This window comes from Apteryx mantelli, chromosome 33, assembly GCF_036417845.1.
Source record: "Apteryx mantelli isolate bAptMan1 chromosome 33, bAptMan1.hap1, whole genome shotgun sequence".
NCBI classification, from domain to species: domain Eukaryota; kingdom Metazoa; phylum Chordata; class Aves; order Apterygiformes; family Apterygidae; genus Apteryx; species Apteryx mantelli.
The window spans coordinates 2,785,248-2,804,625 of NC_090010.1; the positions used below are offsets into that span (position 1 = coordinate 2,785,248).

General features: G+C 66.8%; 2 protein-coding genes across 2 annotated transcripts; one reads left to right on the plus strand and one right to left on the minus strand.

The window, feature by feature from the left end:
• The first annotated feature begins 7,523 nt into the window (after window positions 1-7,523).
• Window positions 7,524-13,009, plus strand: NDUFA4L2 (NDUFA4 mitochondrial complex associated like 2). Its single transcript, XM_067314089.1, has 4 exons — window positions 7,524-7,649; window positions 10,725-10,813; window positions 12,315-12,375; window positions 12,589-13,009. The coding sequence occupies exons 1-4, from the start codon at window positions 7,593-7,595 to the stop codon at window positions 12,643-12,645; spliced, it is 264 nt and encodes an 87-aa protein (XP_067170190.1). The 5' UTR covers window positions 7,524-7,592; the 3' UTR covers window positions 12,646-13,009.
• A 1,032-nt stretch (window positions 13,010-14,041) lies between these two features.
• Window positions 14,042-18,676, minus strand: SHMT2 (serine hydroxymethyltransferase 2). Its single transcript, XM_067314083.1, has 12 exons — window positions 18,557-18,676; window positions 17,663-17,863; window positions 17,493-17,572; window positions 17,081-17,281; window positions 16,892-16,973; window positions 16,475-16,597; window positions 16,189-16,328; window positions 15,728-15,893; window positions 15,553-15,652; window positions 15,049-15,204; window positions 14,693-14,800; window positions 14,042-14,487 (listed from the first exon to the last, which is right to left on the minus strand). Exons 1-12 carry the CDS (start codon window positions 18,578-18,580, stop codon window positions 14,360-14,362), a joined length of 1,509 nt encoding a protein of 502 aa, XP_067170184.1. The 5' UTR covers window positions 18,581-18,676; the 3' UTR covers window positions 14,042-14,359.
• Between the last annotated feature and the right edge of the window lie 702 nt (window positions 18,677-19,378).

Sequence of the window (19,378 nt, forward strand, 5' to 3'; positions counted from 1 at the left end):
CTCCTCTCCTCCCTGCTCACTCGTGTCCCCACCTTGCCTCTGCCAGGCAGCTTTTAAATGCTGAACCATTAAAATTTTCCAGCTCATTTGCTGCTTCTCATATGGTTAATTTTACCAGGACTGTCTATTTATTTATTTGCAGGGCCCTGCAGGGGGAGGGGGGGGTTGCAAGCTGATTTGCTGCAGCTGGGAAGTGGGGGGGGAACCACCCTGGGAAGGGGGGGGGGGCTGTAGCTAATTTAACAAATGAAAAGAATAACTTAATTAGAGTCATCTGGAAAATCGGGTAACTCCCTTTCATCAGCCCCCCCCGGCCCCCAGCCCCTTCCCCCTCAGTGCTCACAGGCCCCTAGGGAGGCCTGCGCAGGACAGCACACGCTTTGGACTGGGGGGAGCGCTGGGGCCGGCTCAACCGCTGGCAGCCAAGCAGATGGCCTTCATTACACGTGGGGTTTAATTGGATTGATCAGCAGTTAATAGGAAATTAAGTGGTGAATCCCCCCCCTCCTCCCCGCTCTGCCACAAGCAGCCTGGCTGGGCCCTGGCAGCCTCTCCCAGGGGCTCCGGCTGCCCCGGCCCGTAGATGCAGCCAGATTCCCAGCCTGGGGATGCAGCCAGGCTCCTGGTCTGGGGATGCAGCTGGGTTTGCGGCCCGGGCATGCAGCCAGCTTCACAACCCATGGATGCAGCTGGGCTTCTGGCTGGGGATGCAGCCGGGGTCCCGGTGGCGGATGTAACTGGGTTCCCAGTCCAAGGATGCAGCCGGGCTCCAGGCTCGGGGATGCAGCCGGATTCCCAGCTGGGAATGCACCCCTCACTCTGCAGCCTGCCCCTGTGCCTGGTGCTGCACAGCCGTAACCCTGCTGGCAGGCGGGTGGTGGGCGTCTTGGTGCTAAATCCTCTGCAGGGCTCTGCGTGCCCCATGGGGAAAGTCAGTGTGGCCCACCCTGACCTGTCAGATGAAGTGCCTCAATTTCTCTGCGCGTCGCATGAAAGGTCAGGAGTCTTTGCAGGACCTGGGAATTAATTGAAATCCCAGTGATCTTGTGCTGGATCCATATATCATCTTAGGGGAGCGGCAGTGGTGTGGCAGGGGATGGGGGGGGGCACGAGGTTAGCGCAGCCCCGGGAGCACGCCGGGGGGGGGGGGTTCCACGCCCCGCGGGAGCGCCCGCGGCCTGTCCATCACTTGTCCCCGCAGGTGAGACCTGTCACAGCCAGCCTGGCCCCAGGCTGCCCCCGATCTGTGCCTGGCTCTGCCTCCATTGCCTCCTCCAGCTTGCTGGGTCCGCTGCTCCCGGGCCCTTCTCAATCTTAAGGCAGGGAAATAAATGCATTAAACTAAACTAAACTCTCTCCCCTCCTCCTGCCCCCCCCAGCCATAAATCAGCATAAATGCAATTTACATATTCATGGTATTTATCCACTAACTGTCCTGTCCCAGATTAAACGTGCCCTGGGGATCACCAGGCTTCCTTATCTGTGCCGGGATGCTCCTGGGAAGGAGCAGCCCTGCGCGAAAATTAGTGTTGGGAAGGGGGGGACGCGCTGGCCACCCGCCCACGGAGAGGGGCTGCAGCGGGGGAGCCGGGGCGGGGGGGCCCCGGAGCCATGGGGACGGTGGCTGGATCGGAGCCTGGCTGTCGCTGCCCTGCACCTCTCCGGGGCGGCTGCTCCGCATCCCGCGTCCCCTCCGGGCTGAGCTGGAGGGTCCCTGCTGCGATGCCCCGCTCCGCAGCACCGGCCAGGCCGGGGGGGGCCGCAGCGGCTCCAGCGCTGGCAGCTCCCTGCCAGCAGTAATGACCTGCGCTGGTGCAGCCGGCCCCGGGGCTCAGCGCTGAGCTCGTTAGGGGGGATTTAATGAGGGCAGGTGGCAGGCACTGCCGCTGGCTGTTTGTCACAGTGTCACACCTGGACCTGGAGCAGCACGGAGCAGCCCCATGGCACGGCGCAGCCCCATGGCACTGCGCAGCCCCACGGCACAGTGCACCCCCCCCCCTTGGTACAGGCCCCTCTGCGTCCCTGCATCTCCCGCCTGCCACGGTGCCCCCAGCCCAGCCCCATGTTTTGCCCACCCCAGGCAGGCAGTGGGACTGGGAGTCCCTCCCTCGCTCTGCACCCATCCCCATGGTTTGGGAGCTGCCTGGCCAGTGGTTGGGCCCCATCCTGCTCCCAGCCCCCTCGGGCCAAGCCTGGTCCCAGCTGCACTCCTTGGGAACAGACACTGGGCGGGGGGGGGGGGGGGGGTTTGCATTGCTCCCCTGAGGGTTTGCACCAGTGCTGGGCCCTCCGGCACTGCTAGAGCCGATGGGGCCACGCGATGCAGCACACCAGGGTGGAGGGGGGCTGCTGCTACCGGGGGTCAGTGCCCAGCAGGGACCCGGTGCTGGGGGCTGCACAGCACTGGGCAGGGGGGCGGGGGGGGGGGCCCGTTTGCACCTTGTTTGCTCTGAGGCAGCCAGGAGTCCTTCCTGGCTCTACAACAAGCTGCATAAACAGGAGCCCGCGGGCAGCGTTAATTAGTTAAATATTTGGCAAGGCAGGAGGCACGGGCAGAATCTGAACGAGTCTGGGGGGAGAAGGACGGGCTGCGCTGCGCTGAGCGGGGCCGGGCCCAGGCGTCCGGGGCCCTGCACCCTGCCAGGCTCCATGGTGCTGCTCCCCAGTGCAGGACAGCCCTGGCCACTGAATGAGATCTCCGTTTGCATTTAAAAGCTTGCTGGCAAAGAGGGACCTGGGGACCCCTTGCCACTGCCACCTGCTCCGTGTGCCATACCTGGCCCCAGCTGGTGGATAGTTGCCAGGGCTGGGGCCAGAGGCACTGGCTCTCCCAGAGCCACCCTGCTCACCCCAGTGCCCCCCCGCCCGGCTCCTGCCCCCCCAAAGTCATTCCCAAATCATTAAGTGAGGATAAGGCGTCCCAAAGCCTGGCTGGGGACCAATGGCTGCATGCAGCTCCTGTCCCCGCAGCCCCTGCGATGTGAACTAAATCCATCCTAATTAGTGGTGATTTGCATGGGGAAATGAAAATTAATCTAGCCTGGGTTCATCGGAATTAGTGATTCCAGTTGGGCACGTCAGAGTGGCAGGCGTCTGGGCCCCCGGTGCAGTTGCTGCTGCGGGGACCCGCGGCCAGGGTTCCTTGGCAGGCAGGACTCCTGGGTCGCCTGTGGACACCTTCTGTTTCCGTGCATCTCCACGTGTGCTACATGCGCAGCCCTGTTTCTGTGCATGTCCCACACATGTGCCACGTGCACATTCCTGTTTCCATGTGTATCTCCATGCATGTGCCACATGCACCTCCCCGTTCCCATGTGTGTCTTCTTGTGTGTGCCATGTGCAGATCCCTCTCTCCACGTGTGTGCCACATGCACCCCTCTGCACATGTGCCCTCCTTTGCATGCTGGGCAGGAGCACATCATTCTCATGCCAGAGCCATGGGCCAGGCAGGGAGCGGGCACAGCAGGAAGAGCCCCGGTTGTGCCCTCTTCAGAGCCCTCTGGCCCCAGCTGTCTCTCGGCACTGGGGCTCATTGGTATGGGTCCCGCGGCACGGCGGCAGGAAGGATGCTCATCATCACGCTCATGAAAAATTAACCAGGAGAAAACAGCAGGGCAAGCGCATCGGCTGGGGGTGCCAGTGCGGGTGGGCGGCAGGCACTGCACGCCGTCACCCCTGCACAGGTCACCCCTTGCAGGTGCCTCCCTCATGGCCCCAAAGCTGTGCCGTGCCCCGGGATCATCACCACGGGCCGGCGCGTCCCGGGCTGTGGGGCATGGCTGGAGGCTGTGGCAGGACCTGTGGGCCTTGTCCGTGGGGGGGACAGGGTCGCCTGGGGGCTGCTGCTTTCTTGCAGAGCTGCTGCTGCCACACATACACACCCACACCCCTCGCAGGGCTGTAAACACTCAATTAAGCACGAGTGCCTGGTCCTGCCTTCCCTGGCGCTGCTGGAAATTATGTAGGTTTTTCGGTGTCAGGCGCGGCAGGGAAGCACGATTATCGCTAATTGAAGTGGCGCTGCCCAGCCCGGGCCCTCCAGCAGCTGCTGGGGGCCAGGGGCTTGGGGCTGGGGGCAGCAGCTCTTTGGGGCTGGGGGCCATTCGAGTCTGGGGACAAGGGACTTTGGGGTGGGAACGAGGGATTTTGGGGCTGGGGGCTGCACCGGGCTCTGGGCGTGCGAGCTCGGCACAGCTCCGTCTCGCCCGGCCCGTCTCCGTCCCCACCAGTATCTTTGTCACAATGAAGGAAGAGGCTATTATGTTTATTAAATTGTAGCATGGCAGCATTACAGCAATTGGCAGCTGGTGACCCCGGTTATTTATAAAACAGGCTTTGGAAAATCGCAGCTCTGGGCTTGGGCTTTTCTTCAGAGAATCACCAGGAAAAAAAAAAATCGATACCGCAGGCCGGGGCCGAGGCCATGGTTAATTGTGGAGCCGGTTCCAAGAAACGCCCCGGTGTGGCACGGTGGCCGCGGCGGGGACCCGCAGCCTCTGTGGCACCGGGGCTGCTGGGCCCCGCGGCGGCTGCAGGGCAGAGCGTGGCTCCGCCGACACCCCATGATTGATGGGGGGAGTCAGGGTGATAATAGCCCATAAATTAGGGTGCCAGGGATAAGTGATGTGTGCCTGTGCCAGGGGACGGATGGCAGTGGGGGGGGGGGGGCGTGGGGTTCTGTGACGTCACAGGAAGGGGGCTCTGTGACGTCACAGGAAGGGGGCTCTGTGACGTCATGGGGCAGGTGCCCCAAGCGGGGCACGTGCGGGGGCGAGGGGCTGGGGGTGGCGGGGGCCCCGGGGCCCCCCAGGGTGGTGCTGCCCCGCCGCCCTGCCGCCGCCGCCGCCGCCGCCCTCCTCGTTGCCCGGTGCAGCACCTGCCGAGGGGCTGCCAAATGCAGCCCCTTAAGTCCCCTTTTAATTAGGGCTGTTTGTTTACTGTTTGTTTGCTTTCGCTGGTATGAATTTTTTACGACGGTTTCCACCGCGCCCTGGCCAAAAGCCGGGGGATTTAGGGCTGGGGCAGGTGGGGAACAGCACAGCTCAGTGAGGGGCCTCAGGGCCGACCCCGTGCTGGCAGTGGGGGGCTGCGTGGGGAGCAGGCCCTGGGGCCAGCTGGGAGGCCCAGCTGTGCGCCGGGGAGCTGGGGCTGCGCTGAGGCTCCGTGTGCTGGGGCCGCGGCGGCAGCGGCGCCGTGCTCAGGTGCAGGCACGTCCAGCCCCGAGCCGCAGCATCTCCCATTAATGAAGCACTTCATCACTGCGGCGTTGCGGGGGGGGGCACCCAATTCGGGATGATAAATTCCCCGCGACGGCCCCGTGCTCGCTCGCAGCAGCCGTGATTCTCCTTCATCTTGAATAATATTTTTGGAGTGATTGTAAAACACCCGCTCCAGCAGCTGCGCGAGCAGGCGCCAAGGCCTGGCGGCTCCCTCCAGCCCCCCCCTGCATCTCTCCTCAGCTCCCCACCGTGCCAGAACAGCTCCCGCCACCCCTCTGTGGGGCCCTTGCACACCTGTGCACGTGCACCTACGTGTGTGCACATGCATGAGCGTGTCCTTGCTCACGTGGGTGTGTGCACAGGGTTGTGTATCCATGCATCTCTGTAGGGGTGTGTGTGCGCACGCACGCGCGTGCCTGTGCGCGCGTGCCTGCGAGTGCCGTGCTGTCTCGCTGTGCATGTGCGCGTGTCTCTGCATTTGCAGGTGTGTGGCCGTGCACGTGCGGGAGGTCAGCCGCTGCAATTCTTCCCTCTCTGGGAGGGATTCGCAGGCTGTCTTGCTCTCCCCCAAAAGCGCTGACCCATCGGATTTGTGTGGTGCCAGAAAGGGGCAGCGTAAAAGCAGGGGAAACGCCAGGAGCCTCCATTCACTGGTGCTTGCCGTGCGCCCTGGGAGAGGGCTGGGGCGGGGGGCACACGGGGATCCCCCCCGCGCTGGGGCCAGGGCTGTGTGCCCAGGCAGGCGCCCGAGCAGCAGGGCACCAGCGCTTGTCACCGCAGAAGAGGGAAGCACAGCCCAGAATTAAACCGCCTCTTAATTATAATCATTAATGAGCATGGAGGCAGCTGGGCTTTGTGGGCAGGGAATCCCACTGCATCTCTGGGGGAGGCTGGGATTCGTCTGCAGGGAGTTCGGAGTGCGGTAACTCCGAAGCAGACCCGGCTCCAAGCAGGATCCCCTGGCATCCTGGGCTCTGAAAGCTGCTGGGCGCCTCGGGATCCCTGCACCCCAGTGCCACGAAGCCCTGCGCCCCGCTAATCCCTCCTGCACGCCCCTGCCATGTCCAGCACATGATGTGCACCCCTCCACCGTGCCCCCGCCCCGCCGTGCCCCCTGGCCACCCGCCGCAGCTGTCTTGGGCAGAGGAAGGGCGCAGGACGGAGCGTGGCTCTGGCGCGGGCAGGATGCACTCTGTCTTGGGGAGTGGCACTTAATCAATCCCATTTCAAAACTCTAATTATATCAACAAAGGCCTCAACACGGCGCTGCTGGCTGCAATTCCAGCCTTGTTTATTTATTTCCACATGCTCCAGAGAAGTTTCTCCCCTTTGTCCTTTTATACTTGCTGGAAGGAACGAGGTTAGGACGGAGTGGCGGCGGCGGAGCTTTGCGGGTGGGGGATGGCTGCGGAGCGGAGCTGTGGTGCACTCGTGCGCATGCAGGTGCGTGTCTGCACGCATGTGTGCCTAGCTGTGCGTGCACACGTGTGTGTGTGTGTGTGTGTGTGTGTGTGTGTGAGCAACCACTGGGCTGACGGGCGGCTGCTGGCCCTCAGCAGTAGGGGCACGTGCCGGGGACCCCAAGCCTGTGCCCCGCAGGGAGGTGCCAGGTTCCCGCAACACCAGGTACCGCCACTGTCACAAGACTCTTCTCCAAGACTGTCTTTGCATCCCCGGGTGCCCTGCAGACGCAGGCTGCGCAGAGGATTTTCCCGGGCTCCCACCGGTGCTGGAGCATGGCTGGGCCCCGGGTCGGGCAAGAGGGACCCAGCGCCTGCCGCTCCAGGCTGCCCACTAATCTCCCCATCTTTTGTTAAGAGCCAATGGATACAAATAGCTGGTTTCCATATGCACAGCAGCATCTGTTACTGCCAGGGAGATTTGCATTGCTAAATGTAAATTGGGTGTTATGTCATTTATCATAAATGGGGGGGCGGAGGCGGGGGGGGGGCGAGGGGAGGCAGCAAACATCATGGAAGTTGTCATAACAAATCACACGACTCATCGTTCGCCCTGGCAGGGAAGGTGCAGAGCCACCTGCGAAGCATTTGCGCGGGGAGGGGAGGGGGCTGGCCCCTGGCCCAAACAGGGAAACTGAGGCACAGGGTGCCGTCCGGGGTGCAGCACCATGGGGGGGGGGGGCAGGTGTCCGGACCCTGTCGTCAGCCCAGGTGTCAGGGCTCACTGCGCGAGCCTGGAAGGGGCAGAATATGTTCCCCCTCCTTCCAGCTGTGTCCTGGACGGGGCTCCCCGTCCCGCCCCATCCCTCCCCGCAGCGCAGACACCTCCCCCACGGCACCCGCCCGTCCTGCCGCCTGGCCAGAGCTCGGGAACCCGCCGCTGCGCAGCCCCACCGCCTCCCCACGCCCCGGCATGAAGGGCCCCCTGCTCGGAGCCATGTTCTCCCGGCACGTCAAGCGGCACCCTGGCGTGAGTCACCCCCCCCCCCCCGGCCCTCTGCGCCGCCCCGCGGCCTCCCGGGACCCCCGTGCCCCCTCCAGCCCGGCAAAGCCTCCCGCGCCCCACGGACCTCCCTGCCCCTCCGAGCCTCCGCAGCAGCAGCCCCCGGGGACCCTGCACCCACCGTCCCCGCTTCCCTCCCGCTCGCCGCCCCGCTGGCTCCCCAGCACGCTTCCTCCAGGCTCCTGCAGCCAGGCAAGCTCCGGGGCTCGTCCCCCGTCCACCCTGGCTGCAGCCGCCACGGCGGGGCTGGAGCTGCTGGAAGAGGTGGAAGCACCTTCTGCTGCCTGACCCGCTCCCTCCGGCGCGGGCGGTCGCGGTGCAACAGTCTGGTCTCTGAGCCCAGCCGGGCTTCGCGCGTGCATCCGAGCTTGCATGCGGCCGGGCTGGCACGCGGCCGGGCTCGCCTCGCGGGCACATCCACTCGCACCTGCCCGAAGGGCCCTGCTCTGTCGCTCCCCCACCTGCTCCCAGGGCGTTTCGGGGAGGTAGGAATGGGCATCAACCCCGCTCCCTGTTGGCTGCCCTCGCAGCTCGGAGCCGCCGCTGTCCCCTGCCATCGGCAGCTCAGGCTGAGGGCTCCTGCACGAAACGGCCTGAACCCTCATAAATCACAGCCCCTGCAGCACGTCCGCGGCTGGGGCGGCCCCTCCGCCGGCCGGGCTGCCTCCCTCCCCGCAGCGGGGCCCGGCCCGGCGGCCGGGGAGGGCTCAGCGACTGCAAGAAGGCACGTAAGCGTTTGGCAGCTGGTGACGGCGGTGGGGGGGCAGTGGCCGGGCTGGGGAGGACGCGGTGCCATGGCTGAGCATCAGGACGCCCGGTGCTGTTGGCAGCCTTGCCTCCGCTGTCTTGCACAGCACTGTGCAGGCTCAAGGGGCCCCCAAGGAGCGCGGGGGGGGGGGGGGGGGGGGTCGGGGTTCCGGCACGCGCCTGGAGCTGCGAAGCAGGATTATTGCCGGCAGAGGTTGCCGGGGCGATTTTTGACACGCCATCCGTTACAGGATCTGCCGCAGCCCGTCCTGCGCGGTGCTTCAGCGCGTTCACCTTGCAGCAGCAGCAGCGGCTCCCCCCACCTGGCAGCGGCTGACGCCCAGGGGCTGCCGTGGGGGTGAAGCCTGGGAGCGCCAGCGGGATGAGGACTGGACCGGCCACCCGGCCTGAGCCGCGAGAGCCCCGGGCATGGGGCTGCGCACAACCACGCGGCGGGCGCGGGGCCTCCTGCAAACCCCTCGCACCAAGCGCTGGTCTCAGCAGCACCCTCGCCTCCCCTGTCACCCCCCCCCCCCCCCCGTGTCCATTTTCCTCCCCATTTTTGCAGGCAGGGCAGCAGGAGCGGGGCGGACGCTGGCGCTGCCTGGCTCCGCACCTGGCCGCTCCCTGCGCGAGTTCCTCCGCGGCTCTTGCCATCGGGGTTAAAGGCTGAATGCTCCTGGGCAGCTCAGCTTGACAGTGTGAGCACACGCAAGCGGCATTTTAACCTGCCATACTCTTAAGGTCAAACTCGCAATACATGTGTTTATTGGCGTGTGCGTTGGGGGGGGGGGGTCAGGCCCCCCTTGCCGCCCCCAGAGCTCAGCAGCCCCTTGGCTGCTGCACGAGAGGCCCCCCGGCCCCCTCACCCCTCCGGTCCTTCCCGGGCATTAATTACCCAGAAGGTGTCAGCAGCAGATGGTGAGATGAATCCATTGCCCCGAATCTCCTCCAACAGGCACCGCAATTCCCGGCGCCGCGGAGCTCTCCTTGATTAGCCGGCGCGGTTGGGCAGCGGTGACTGCCAGCTCCTCTTGGCACAGGATGGCGATGTGCTGCTGCCGCTCCCCTCCCAACTTGGAGCTGGCATCGACGCGGCCAGTGGGAGCACCGAGCGGTGCCGGGGGCTCCGGAGCAGGCTGTGGCCCTGCTGGGGGCACCGGGAAAGGATGGGGTTGAAGCAGTAGGCTTGGAGGGAGGCAGACAGGACGTTGCTCTGCCTGGCTGCTGTCCCCCCCCCCCCCCCCCCCCCCCGGGCAGGCCGTGGAGGGGTTAGGTTGGGATGCATCCTGTGCCGCCATCCCACTGGGGAGTGCCGGGGTGCACGGTGGGGAGATGCTCACTGCACCGAACTGCTGCGCCGAGCAGGAGTGCAGGTGCCAGCAATGCAAGCAGGGAGAGTGCAAGGAGCGCGGGTGCTGGTAATGCAAGCACAGGGGGTGCGGGGCGTGCGGGTGCAAGCGTGGGGATCATGGTCAGCGCAGGCACTGGCCATGTGAGTGGTGGGGAGCGCAGGCGCTGACGGCCCCCGCTGCCGGCCAGTGCTAATGGGCACGGCGAGGCGCCGGCCACACGCGGCTCCCCGGGGCACCGCTGGGCAGGCGGCTCATTACGCACCGGCCACCTTCCCCGGCGCGGGGGCCGCCGCCATCCGGGGAGGTCAAAGCAGCCACATCTGAGCTCCGATTGAGGCCGCGTCCCCCCGGGCACCGTGGAGGGAGCGGCAGGGGGAGCGGCAGGGGGAGCGGCCCCCCCCCCCCCCCCGGTGTGTGTGTGTGTGTGTGTGTGTGTGTGTGCGCACATGTGTGCGCGCACGTGCATGCACATGCATGGGGGGAGCCGCATGCCCCGCGCGTGCCGCTTCCCCACCGCTGCCCAAGGCTGGAAGCAGCCGCGGGGCCGGGCACAGCGCTCGCGGTGCCATGCTGTGCCGGACGTGGCAGCTGGGGTGCTGCCAGGAGTGACATCCTTGGGGGGGGGGATCAGCACGCGGGGCCCAGTGCCGGCGCCCACTGGGAAGGGCCGGACCCTGCCTGGGCCGGGAGCGGGTGCGAGGGGAGAGATTGCTCATTCCAAATCCAATTCCCCTCCAGCAGGAGCCGATTTTTCTCTCCCTCTTTTAATTCAGTCACTCAAGCTGACAGCTACACTGTGTACCGCAGCCCAGCTACAGGATTGCTCTGCCATATTTCCCCTGTAAATCTCCCGGCGTGTCAGCTCTCCCTTTCACTCTCCAGTCGGCCTGATAAATATTCATTTTATTGGGGTATTTTTCATTTTCCTCTCTCCCTGCAGCTCATCCCGCTCATTGGCTTCATCAGCGTGGGCCTGGGCAGCGCTGTCCTGTACCTGCTGCGCCTGGCCCTGTACAGCCCCGATGTCAGGTACGGGGCAGGGGTGCTGAGCTCCTCGGCGCGGCCTCGGGGCGCCGCGCACCTGGGACGCCGGAGGCAGGACCCACCTAACACCCCCCCCCCCCCATTGGTGGCAGTGGCCAAACCTGGGTGCAGAAGAGCAGGAGGGGGGAGGAAGAGGAGGAGGAAGAATGGCTGGGGGGGGGGGGCAGAGCCCCCAACCCTGCTTCAGCGAGAGACCCGCAGGGTCCGGGGAAGGATGGAGGGAGCAGGATGGCTGGATGAATGGCCGGGCGGATAAAAGCAGTTGTGAGCGATGGAGAGCGTGGGGATGGATGGACTGACAGAGGGCCAGACGGAGGAAGAGGAAAGTAGCGGGATGGATGGTTGGTGGAGGGATGGGGGGGAGAGGGACGGATAGACAGCTAAAAACAGTGCGAGAATGAATGGGGAGAGGGAGCAAAGGACGAGGTGTGGGGATGGATTGATGGAGGAGCAGAGGGACGGAGGGGTTGGCAGAGGGACAGACGGACAGAGCCGCACCGTGCTAGGGCGGGAGGCGCGCGGGGCTGCTCCCCTGCGGCTCTGGGGCCCGTGCTCCCCGCAGCCCCATGCTGTCTAATGCCTGTCTGATATTTGTTTGCTCCCGGTAAAACGCTCATTGATTTAATTTGACGCCAGCTGCCCAGGGTACTTAGCTCAGCAATTAGGAGATCCAGGCACCTTGTCTTTGATCGTACAAGCCCAGGGGTGGAGCGGGGAGATAAAACAACAGCCGTTCCCCCCCCCCCCCCCAAATAGCACGTTAATGCTATTAAGCAGCTCCAGGGTCCGGGTGTGCAGCACGCCCCCCCCCCCCCCCCCCCGCCACTTCCCAGATGGAAAATTCTGCTCTTGGCTAACACCAGCGGATCGCGGGGGGACGGGAGACGGGGGAGACGTGAGCCGCTCTCTCCAGGGACGCGTCCCACGGCTCTGCTGCCCTTCCAGCGCCCCTCCCGGGGCAGCACAGGCCCTCTGCTCCCCGGGAAGGGTCGATCCCGCGCACCAGCCGCCCCAGGCCGCACGTCCCCAAGCGCTGCACCGCGGTGCTGAGCCGCGGCTTGCTCCTGGCGGGCGTGCAAAGCAGAGCGAGCGGCTCTCCGGCCGGGAAGCGAGGGCTGGGCTCTTGGGGCAGCGTCCGAGGGCTGGGAGTGAATGGGGGGGGGGGGGCAGCCCCCGGGTCGGGGCGCAGCGGGACGGTGCCTCCAGCCGGCGGGCAGACGTGCGCCCGCACGCACAGCCAGTGGCAGCCAGGCCTGTGGGGCACCTGGGCGGGGGGGCGATGGCAGCAGCCCCCCCAACATCTGCCACCCCCCACAGCAAAAAGGGAAAATATTGCCATGGCAATACCCGCGATTCCCATGGGCAACCAGCCCTGGTGGGGGGCATTAGTGGGGTAAAATGGGGGCAAGAGAGGGAATGCAGGGTTGTGGGGTCCTGTCCCCCCCCCCCCCCCGGTGGATACTGACGGCTCCATCTCCACTTGCAGCTGGGACCGGAAAAACAACCCTGAACCCTGGAACAAGCTGAGCCCCACGGACCAGTACAAAGTGAGCACTGGGGTGGACAGGGGGGGCTGGTGCCCCATTTCAGGGGAAAGCACCACCTTTCCCGTCGTGTTACCCTGCAGCAGGGGGTGGGAGACTCCAGCTCCTGGGGGGAGGGAAACCGCCCTCCTCCCCCCCCCCCCCAGCCAAGGCCAACCTGCAATTCCACATGTGGGGGATGCACCCCCCCCCCCCCACATCCTTCTCCTTCTCTAGTTTATGGCAGTTTCCACGGACTACAAGAGCCTCAAGAAGGACCGTCCCAGTTTCTGAGCTGCCATGGGGAAGAGGCTCCTGTGCTGGCGGAGGGGGGGAGAGCCCCCCATGCCCACCAAGCACCACCGTGCCCCCCCCGCTGCTTGGCGCCTGCCCCCCCTCCGGGGGGGGGGGGCCGCCAGCCCCACAGTGCTGCAGTGCATGCCGTCACCTGCACACAGGCTTGAGCACCCCCTCCCCAGCACCCACAAACCGCAGGGCTGCGCACCCCGGCAATAAACCACATCACGGCAGGAGCGGTGGGACCCCCCCCCCCCCCGCCCCAGCAAAGCTGTGCCCTTGCATTGCACAGAGCCACAGCAATCACCAGGAGGGGGGGCTGGCAGGCGCTGCTCTCCCAGCTTGCAAAATTTCCATAAAACTTGTAGGACTGTAATAAAGCATTTTGTGTGTGTGTGTAACCGGGGGCAGGAGGGAGGCCAGGAAAATATAGTATATAAACTGTTTCCCAGGCCCATAAACTTCGGAAAGACTCAGATCCCCCCCCCGCCATACACGCAAGGACACCTCCCCCCCCCGTGCACGGGCTGGGGGCAGGACGGTTCGGCGAGCTGCAGCCCCTGAGCCCCGAGCGCTGCATTTCCTGTCTCCCACGCTCCAGGGTCCCAGCGGATGCCCACGGACTGCTGTGGTCCTGACCCAGCCCTTCCCCAGGAGGCAGCACCGGGGGGGGGGGGGGGAGAAGAAGGCCGCGGGGTGCAGGAGGGCAGGTGCCTGTGGATGCACGCGCACGTGCTGCACGCAGGGCAGCCCCTGCTCCGCTCCCAGGGTTACGTGCCGTGGGGCAGGGACCTGGCCGGGGCGGCGGGCGGCGGGCGGGGGGGGGAAACCTGGTGCTGTTTGCTTTGGCCGAGGCCAAGGGGCGAATCCGCAGCCAGGAGCTGCAGCACAGATGGCACCGGGCAGCGGGACGTGTCTGGGAGCAGGCGGCTGCCGGGCCGGCACCGCCTGCAGCCTGGCCGCATGCCGCGGGGCGGGTGGCGGGAGCGCCCAGATGCCCCCGCAGCACAGCTCGTTGCCCCTGCCATCGCTCCTGTGCATCTGCCTGCCTTGGGGGGCTCAGTTCAACCCCCCCCCCCCCAATTCCCCACTCCCCTCGCAGCCTACTGGGTGAAGCACGGAGTTAGAAGAGAGGGGATGGGGAAACTGAGGCAAGGAAGGGGTCACCCCCCATTCCCAGGAGGGGCAGGGGAATTGCAGGCATCCAGGCTCTGCCTCCACCCTGCGGTACCCTGGCCGGAGCTCAGCAGGGGACGAGGGCACAGCTCCGGGCGATCAGGCCCCCAGGCTGGCCCGGTGCTGCCCCAGCCCTGGGGACACTGTTGCCTCTCCCTCTGCCTGTCACCGACCGTCCCGAGCCAGGCTCGGCCCCCCACACACCTCCACAGCCATGCTCTGGCCCCAGTTTTATTAGCAACCCTCACTCCAGAGGAAAGGGTAAGGCTTCCGTAGAGAGGGGACACGGCTGGCAAGAGGAATGGTCCCTCCCCCAGCTGGTGGGGGCTTGGTCTCCAAACCTGAACACCGAGGACGGGGGGGTGGGACCCCCGCCCCGAGCTTCCCCCACCGCAGGGGGAAGAAGTGCCCAATCCCAAAGGGGCTGGGGGGGGAGTGAGGGGAGGGGGAAGCCCCAGGGTGTTTTTGATGCTCCCCTTGTCCCCAGGTAGTCCAGGCCTGAAGGGGGGGGGGGTGGTGAGAACCCCCCCCCCACTCAGTGATCGCTGAAGCCAGGCATGGGGAAGGCACGTGCAAAGGTCTCCACCCGTTGGCGCAGGTCCGCCAAGCGGCGCTGGGTCTCCGCATCCTGCAGCAGGAAGGTCCTGAAGTCCTGGAGCTTGCCTGGTGGGTGGGGGGGAAGCGAGAGCAGGTGAGAACGGCAGGGGGAAGTGTCCCAGGTCCATCCCACCCCATCCCTGTCCTGGCTCCAGCCCCAGAGGGGGTGGCAGGCTGGCGCAAGCCTAGGGGTGCAGCCCCAGCACCCTGACGGGAGAGGTGCCAGCTCACCCCTTCTCGCCGGGGACACCACAACCCCCGGCTCACTCACTGGTTTTGCTCTTGACATCCAGAGCCAGAGCTATGCCCTCGTCGATGAAAGCAACCACCTTCTGGAAATCGCCCTCCTGGAAGTGGCGGGAAGTCAGTGCAGGGGCACCTGGGGACACAGACCCTGTCAGGGCTGGGGAGCTGCACTGGGAGCAGAATGCAAACCCGACATCCCGGGCCACGTGGAGTCCCACGCCCCCTCTCCGAGCCAGAAACCGGCTCCAAATTCCCACACGGAGCCCTCGGAGGTAGAGGTGAAACTGAGGGGGAATATCCCAAAGTGAGAGCCCAGGGAACCCTCCCCAGGGGAAGTGCTGGATAGAGGTGGGAAGACCCTCCCCAGAGCAGGGCCCGCACCTAGACGCAGCCCCCCTGGCGTGAGGGCGCTTTTGTCCCCAGGACACGTGTTCTTGTTGGCTGTTATGGAGACGAGCTCCAGCACTCGCTCAGCCCGTGCTCCATCAATGCCCTTGGGCCGCAGGTCCACCAGCACCAGGTGGTTGTCGGTCCCACCTGGGGAGCGGCAAAAGGAAACGGGTCAGGGACGCCCAGCCCCACGCGGCCCCCTCCAGCAACGCACCTGTCCTCCCTGCCAACGCCGAGCCCCCAGCGCCGGCTCGCAGAGCTCCCTCCCCACGCCTTCCCCACGCCAGCTCCCAAGCCCTGTTCTCCTGGCCCTGCTTTCAGTCCCCCCCACTCCAGCCCCACAAGGCCACTCCTGCCAGTGCTGCCCCCTCCCACCCAACGCGCACACGCTCTTCCCACTGCTGGCTAGCGGGCCGAGGCTAAGTTGTGCCACTTGTGACCTATCGCAGCCTTGTCCCTCCTCATCCCCAAAAGCACCATGGAAGGAGGAATTACCTGATACCAGCGTGTACCCACGTTGGAGCAGGGCCTGTGCCATGGCTTTGGCGTTCTTCAGCACCTGCTGGCAGTACTGGCGGAAAGCAGGTGAGCTGGCCTGGGGGGACAGACCATGTCAACGAGGGGACCCACATCGCCTCGCAGCCCCGAGCCCAGGGCCCCCTACACACACCTGCTTGAGGGCCACCGCCACAGCAGCAATGGTGTGGTTGTGCGGTCCCCCTTGCAGGGAGGGGAAGACAGCAAAGTTGATCCTGTCCTCCAGGTCATAGTGTGTCTCTTTGCCCGTCTTCTTGTCTACGGAGCGCACGCCCTTGCGATAGAAGATCAGTCCCGACCTGTTGGCAAAGAGAGAGCTCGCAGGCGCTGTCCCACCCACGTGCCTGCCGAACCCCTGCGGAACCCACGGCAGAGGACTCAGCCCCTCCAAGGAGCAGTGACCTAGACAGCTACCAGCCCTCCTCTGGGACTCGCAGGGGCGTTATCCCTCCTGTTCCAGCTCTGGGTTGGGGGTCTGCCCCCCAGCCAGCGCATGAAATAAAAGCACTGCTTCTGCAGCCCCCATCCCTGCAAACCCCCTGCCTGGGAACAGGCATCTTCCCGCCCGGAGAGGGAGGTGGGACACATTCTCACCTGGCGCCGCGCAGGGTCTTGTGGGTGGTGCTAGTGACCAAGTCGGCGTATTCGAAGGGCGAAGGAATGACCTTGGCTGCAACCAGCCCACTGATGTGTGCCATGTCGGCCAGCAGGTAGGCCTTCACCTCCTCGCACACCTGGGGGACCCGGGGCACCAGGGAGTCACAAACCCTCCCTGTCCCTCCAACCCAAAGCCAAGGGCAGGGTGTGACCGGCCTCGCACCAGCCACGGGTTCCCCGGCCCCCCAGGACAGAGCTGGGGGAGAGGCTTGCTCCCCTCTACCTTCTTCATGCGAGCATAGTCAATGAGGCGGGCGTACGCGCTGGTGCCGGCGATGAGGAGACGAGGACGGAAGAGCCGCGCCGTCTTCTCCAGCTGGTCGTAGTCGATCAGCCCCGTGGCTGGCTGCGAGGGACAGACAGACGGACATCAGAGCTGGCAGCTGCCGGGGCACAGACACCTCCTGACCACCCGGCTCGGAGTACAGTGCGTTTGGGGCACCAGCAGGGCTCAACCACCAGCATCCCCCCGCATCCCGCGACACACAGATACGGTTGGCACAAAGCGGGTGGGAGAGAAGGCAGAGGAGATGGCGGAGTGGCAGTGCCTGCACTGGGGCACCCCAGAGGCCCTGCTGAGACAGGGGGTTCTGCCAGGAGATGCCCCCTCTCCCTCGGGAATCGGCCCCCCTCCACTCACATCAAGTTTGTAGGGCATCGACTCGAAGAAGATGGACGTGGCCGAGATCCTCTTGATGTCAGACATGTACCCGTGCGTTAGGCTGTGGAGGAACAGAGGGATACGCGGGGTCAGACCGGGCGCCGGGAGCGGGCCCCCACCCCCAAAGGGCAGCAGCCCCCAGGCTGCCCCATGCGCGCATGCACGCACTGGCCCCCGTCGGGCAGGTCCAGCCCCATGAGGCGGTCGTGGGGCTGCAGCAGGGCTGTGTAGGCAGCGAAGTTGGCCGGCGAGCCCGAGTAGGGCTGAACGTTCACGCCCCAGCGGGCCGGGTCCAGGTCGAAGGCCTCCAGAGCCCGCTGCTCGCACAGCAGCTCGATCTGGTCCACCACCTCGGCTCCCCCGTAGTACCTGCAGGAGAAAGAAGCTGGTGGTGGGGCGCCCCGCGCCCGGGGAGCTCCGCGACCTCTCCCGCAGCCCCGCGGGCGGCGCGGTGCAGGGGGCTTCCCCCTCCGAAACAGCCCTAGCGCCCCGCGGCTGCCCTCCGTCTTGGATGGAGCTGGGCCCAGGCTGCCAGCGGGTGCCGATGCCACCCTGCCACTGCCTCCCGCCCCACTGTTACCTCTTGCCGGGGTACCCCTCCGAGTACTTGTTGTTGAGGCAGGAGCCCAGGGCTTCCAGCGCCGCCCGGCTGCAGAAATTCTGGGGAAAAAGGGGGGGGTCAGACGGGGCACACGGAGCCCCGCTGCAGCAGGGCTCCCCCCAGCACTGCAGACGTGCCCCACGTCCCACCTCAGAGGCGATGAGCTCCAGCCCCCGGCACTGCCGCTCCTTCTCCTTCCGGACCAGGGCCCACATCTCGGGGTCGCTCTCCGCCAGGCTCTCCTGCCCCGTCCAGCCAGGTGCGCTCCTGGCGGCGGCGGCAGCGGCAGCGGCAGGGCTGTGCTGTGCCCGCAGGCAGCCGGCGCCCGCCGGGCCGCATCGCGGCAGGACCTGCCCGGGAGAGGAGCGCTCGGCGGCTGCGCCACCCTGCCGCCCCCGAGGCGGAGGGCAGGGCCCAGGCGACCCGGCCCCACACACCAGCTGCCTGGCCTGCCCGAGGCCCCCGGGGGCGTGACAGGGGGCGTGGCTCCGAGGGGTGCGGCGCGGTGGGGGGCGTGGCTCCGAGGGGTGCGGCGCGGCGGGGGGCGTGGCTCCGAGGGGTGCGGCGCGGCGGGGGGCGGGGCTCCGAGGGGTGCGGCGCGGCGGGGGGCGGGGCTCCGAGGGGTGCAAGCGCGGCCGCCCCGTTGCATCATCCGCCGAGGGGAGGGGGGGGGGCGGGAGCAGCCGCCGGTGCCGCCGCCAAAGGGACTTTGGGATGGGGCAAAGTCTGAGGGGGGGGGGCGCCCGGGGCAGGAGCCGCCCGGGCAGCGGGCACCGGCCCGGGCAGCGGGCACCGAGCCCGGCCGGTACCCGGCACCGCCGCCGGGGCGGGAGCCCCCCGGCGCCACGGGACCGCCCGGCTGCAGCCCCGCTCCCTGCTGCAGCTCCAATCCCGCTCCCAGGTGCAGCCCCGCTCCCGGCTGCGGCTGCAGCTCCAGTCCCGCTCCCGCTCCCGGCTGCAGCCCCAGCTGCGGCCCCGCTCCCGGCTGCAGCTCCAGTCCCGTTTCCGCCCCGGCCCCGGCCCCGGCCCCGGCCCCGACTCACCCTGCCCAGGCGGAGCGGCCACATGGCGGTGCGAGCTCCGCGCAGCCCCGCCGGGTCCCGGTCACGGCCCCGGCCCCGGTCCCGGTCCCGCCCCGACGACGCCGCGCGATCGCTGCCGGGGGCGGGGCCGGGGCGGGGCGGCAGCGCGGGGCCCGCCGGGAAGCGGGAGGTCCCGCCCCGCCCCGGCACGCGGCGACCCGCGTGCGTCCGTCCGTCCATCCATCCATCCATCCCCGTCACCCCGCACCCCATGCATCCGTGCTCAGCACCGCATCCCCACCCCCCGTGAGCCTGCACCCCATCCCCTGCACCCCTGCACCCACATCTGTCCATCCCCTGCACCCCTGCACCCACATCCCCCGCACCCCAGCCCCTGCACCCCATCCATCCATTCCCCTGCGCCTCCATCCTCTGCACCCCTGCACCCCCATCTGTCCATCCCCTGCACCCCTGCACCCACATCCCCCGTACCCCAGCCCCTGCACCCCATCCCTCCGTTCCCCTGCACCTCCATCCTCTGCACCCCTGCACCCCCGTCTGTCCATCCCCTGCACCCCTGCACCCACATCCCCCGTACCCCAGCCCCTGCACCCCATCCCTCCGTTCCCCTGCACCTCCATCCTCTGCACCCCTGCACCCCCGTCTGTCCATCCCCTGCACCCGGCACCCCATCACCTGCACCCCCACACCCCATGCCCTGCACCCCATGCATCCATGCCCAGAACCCCATGCCCTGCACCCCCGCGCCTCGTCCCCTGCGACCTTGCAGCCCCATCCGTCCCCTCCCTGCCACCCACCCGCAGCACCCATCACCCCGCCGGC

What these genes read in the sequence shown, in the direction of transcription:
- NDUFA4L2 (XM_067314089.1), top strand. Translation starts at nt 7,593, where the DNA reads ATGAAGGGCCCCCTGCTCGGAGCCATGTTCTCCCGGCACGTCAAGCGG. An exon ending in ACGTCAAGCGGCACCCTGGC is followed by an intron (nt 7,650 to 10,724) that starts GTGAGTCACCCC and finishes CTCTCCCTGCAG; the next exon opens with CTCATCCCGCTCATTGGCTT. An exon ending in GCCCCACGGACCAGTACAAA is followed by an intron (nt 12,376 to 12,588) that starts GTGAGCACTGGG and finishes CTCCTTCTCTAG; the next exon opens with TTTATGGCAGTTTCCACGGA.
- SHMT2 (XM_067314083.1), bottom strand. Translation starts at nt 18,580, where the DNA reads ATGTGGCCGCTCCGCCTGGGCAGG. An exon ending in ACTATGCTCGCATGAAGAAG is followed by an intron (nt 16,329 to 16,474) that starts GTAGAGGGGAGC and finishes CGGGTCCCCCAG; the next exon opens with GTGTGCGAGGAGGTGAAGGC. An exon ending in TGGGTACACGCTGGTATCAG is followed by an intron (nt 15,205 to 15,552) that starts GTAATTCCTCCT and finishes GCCGCTCCCCAG; the next exon opens with GTGGGACCGACAACCACCTG.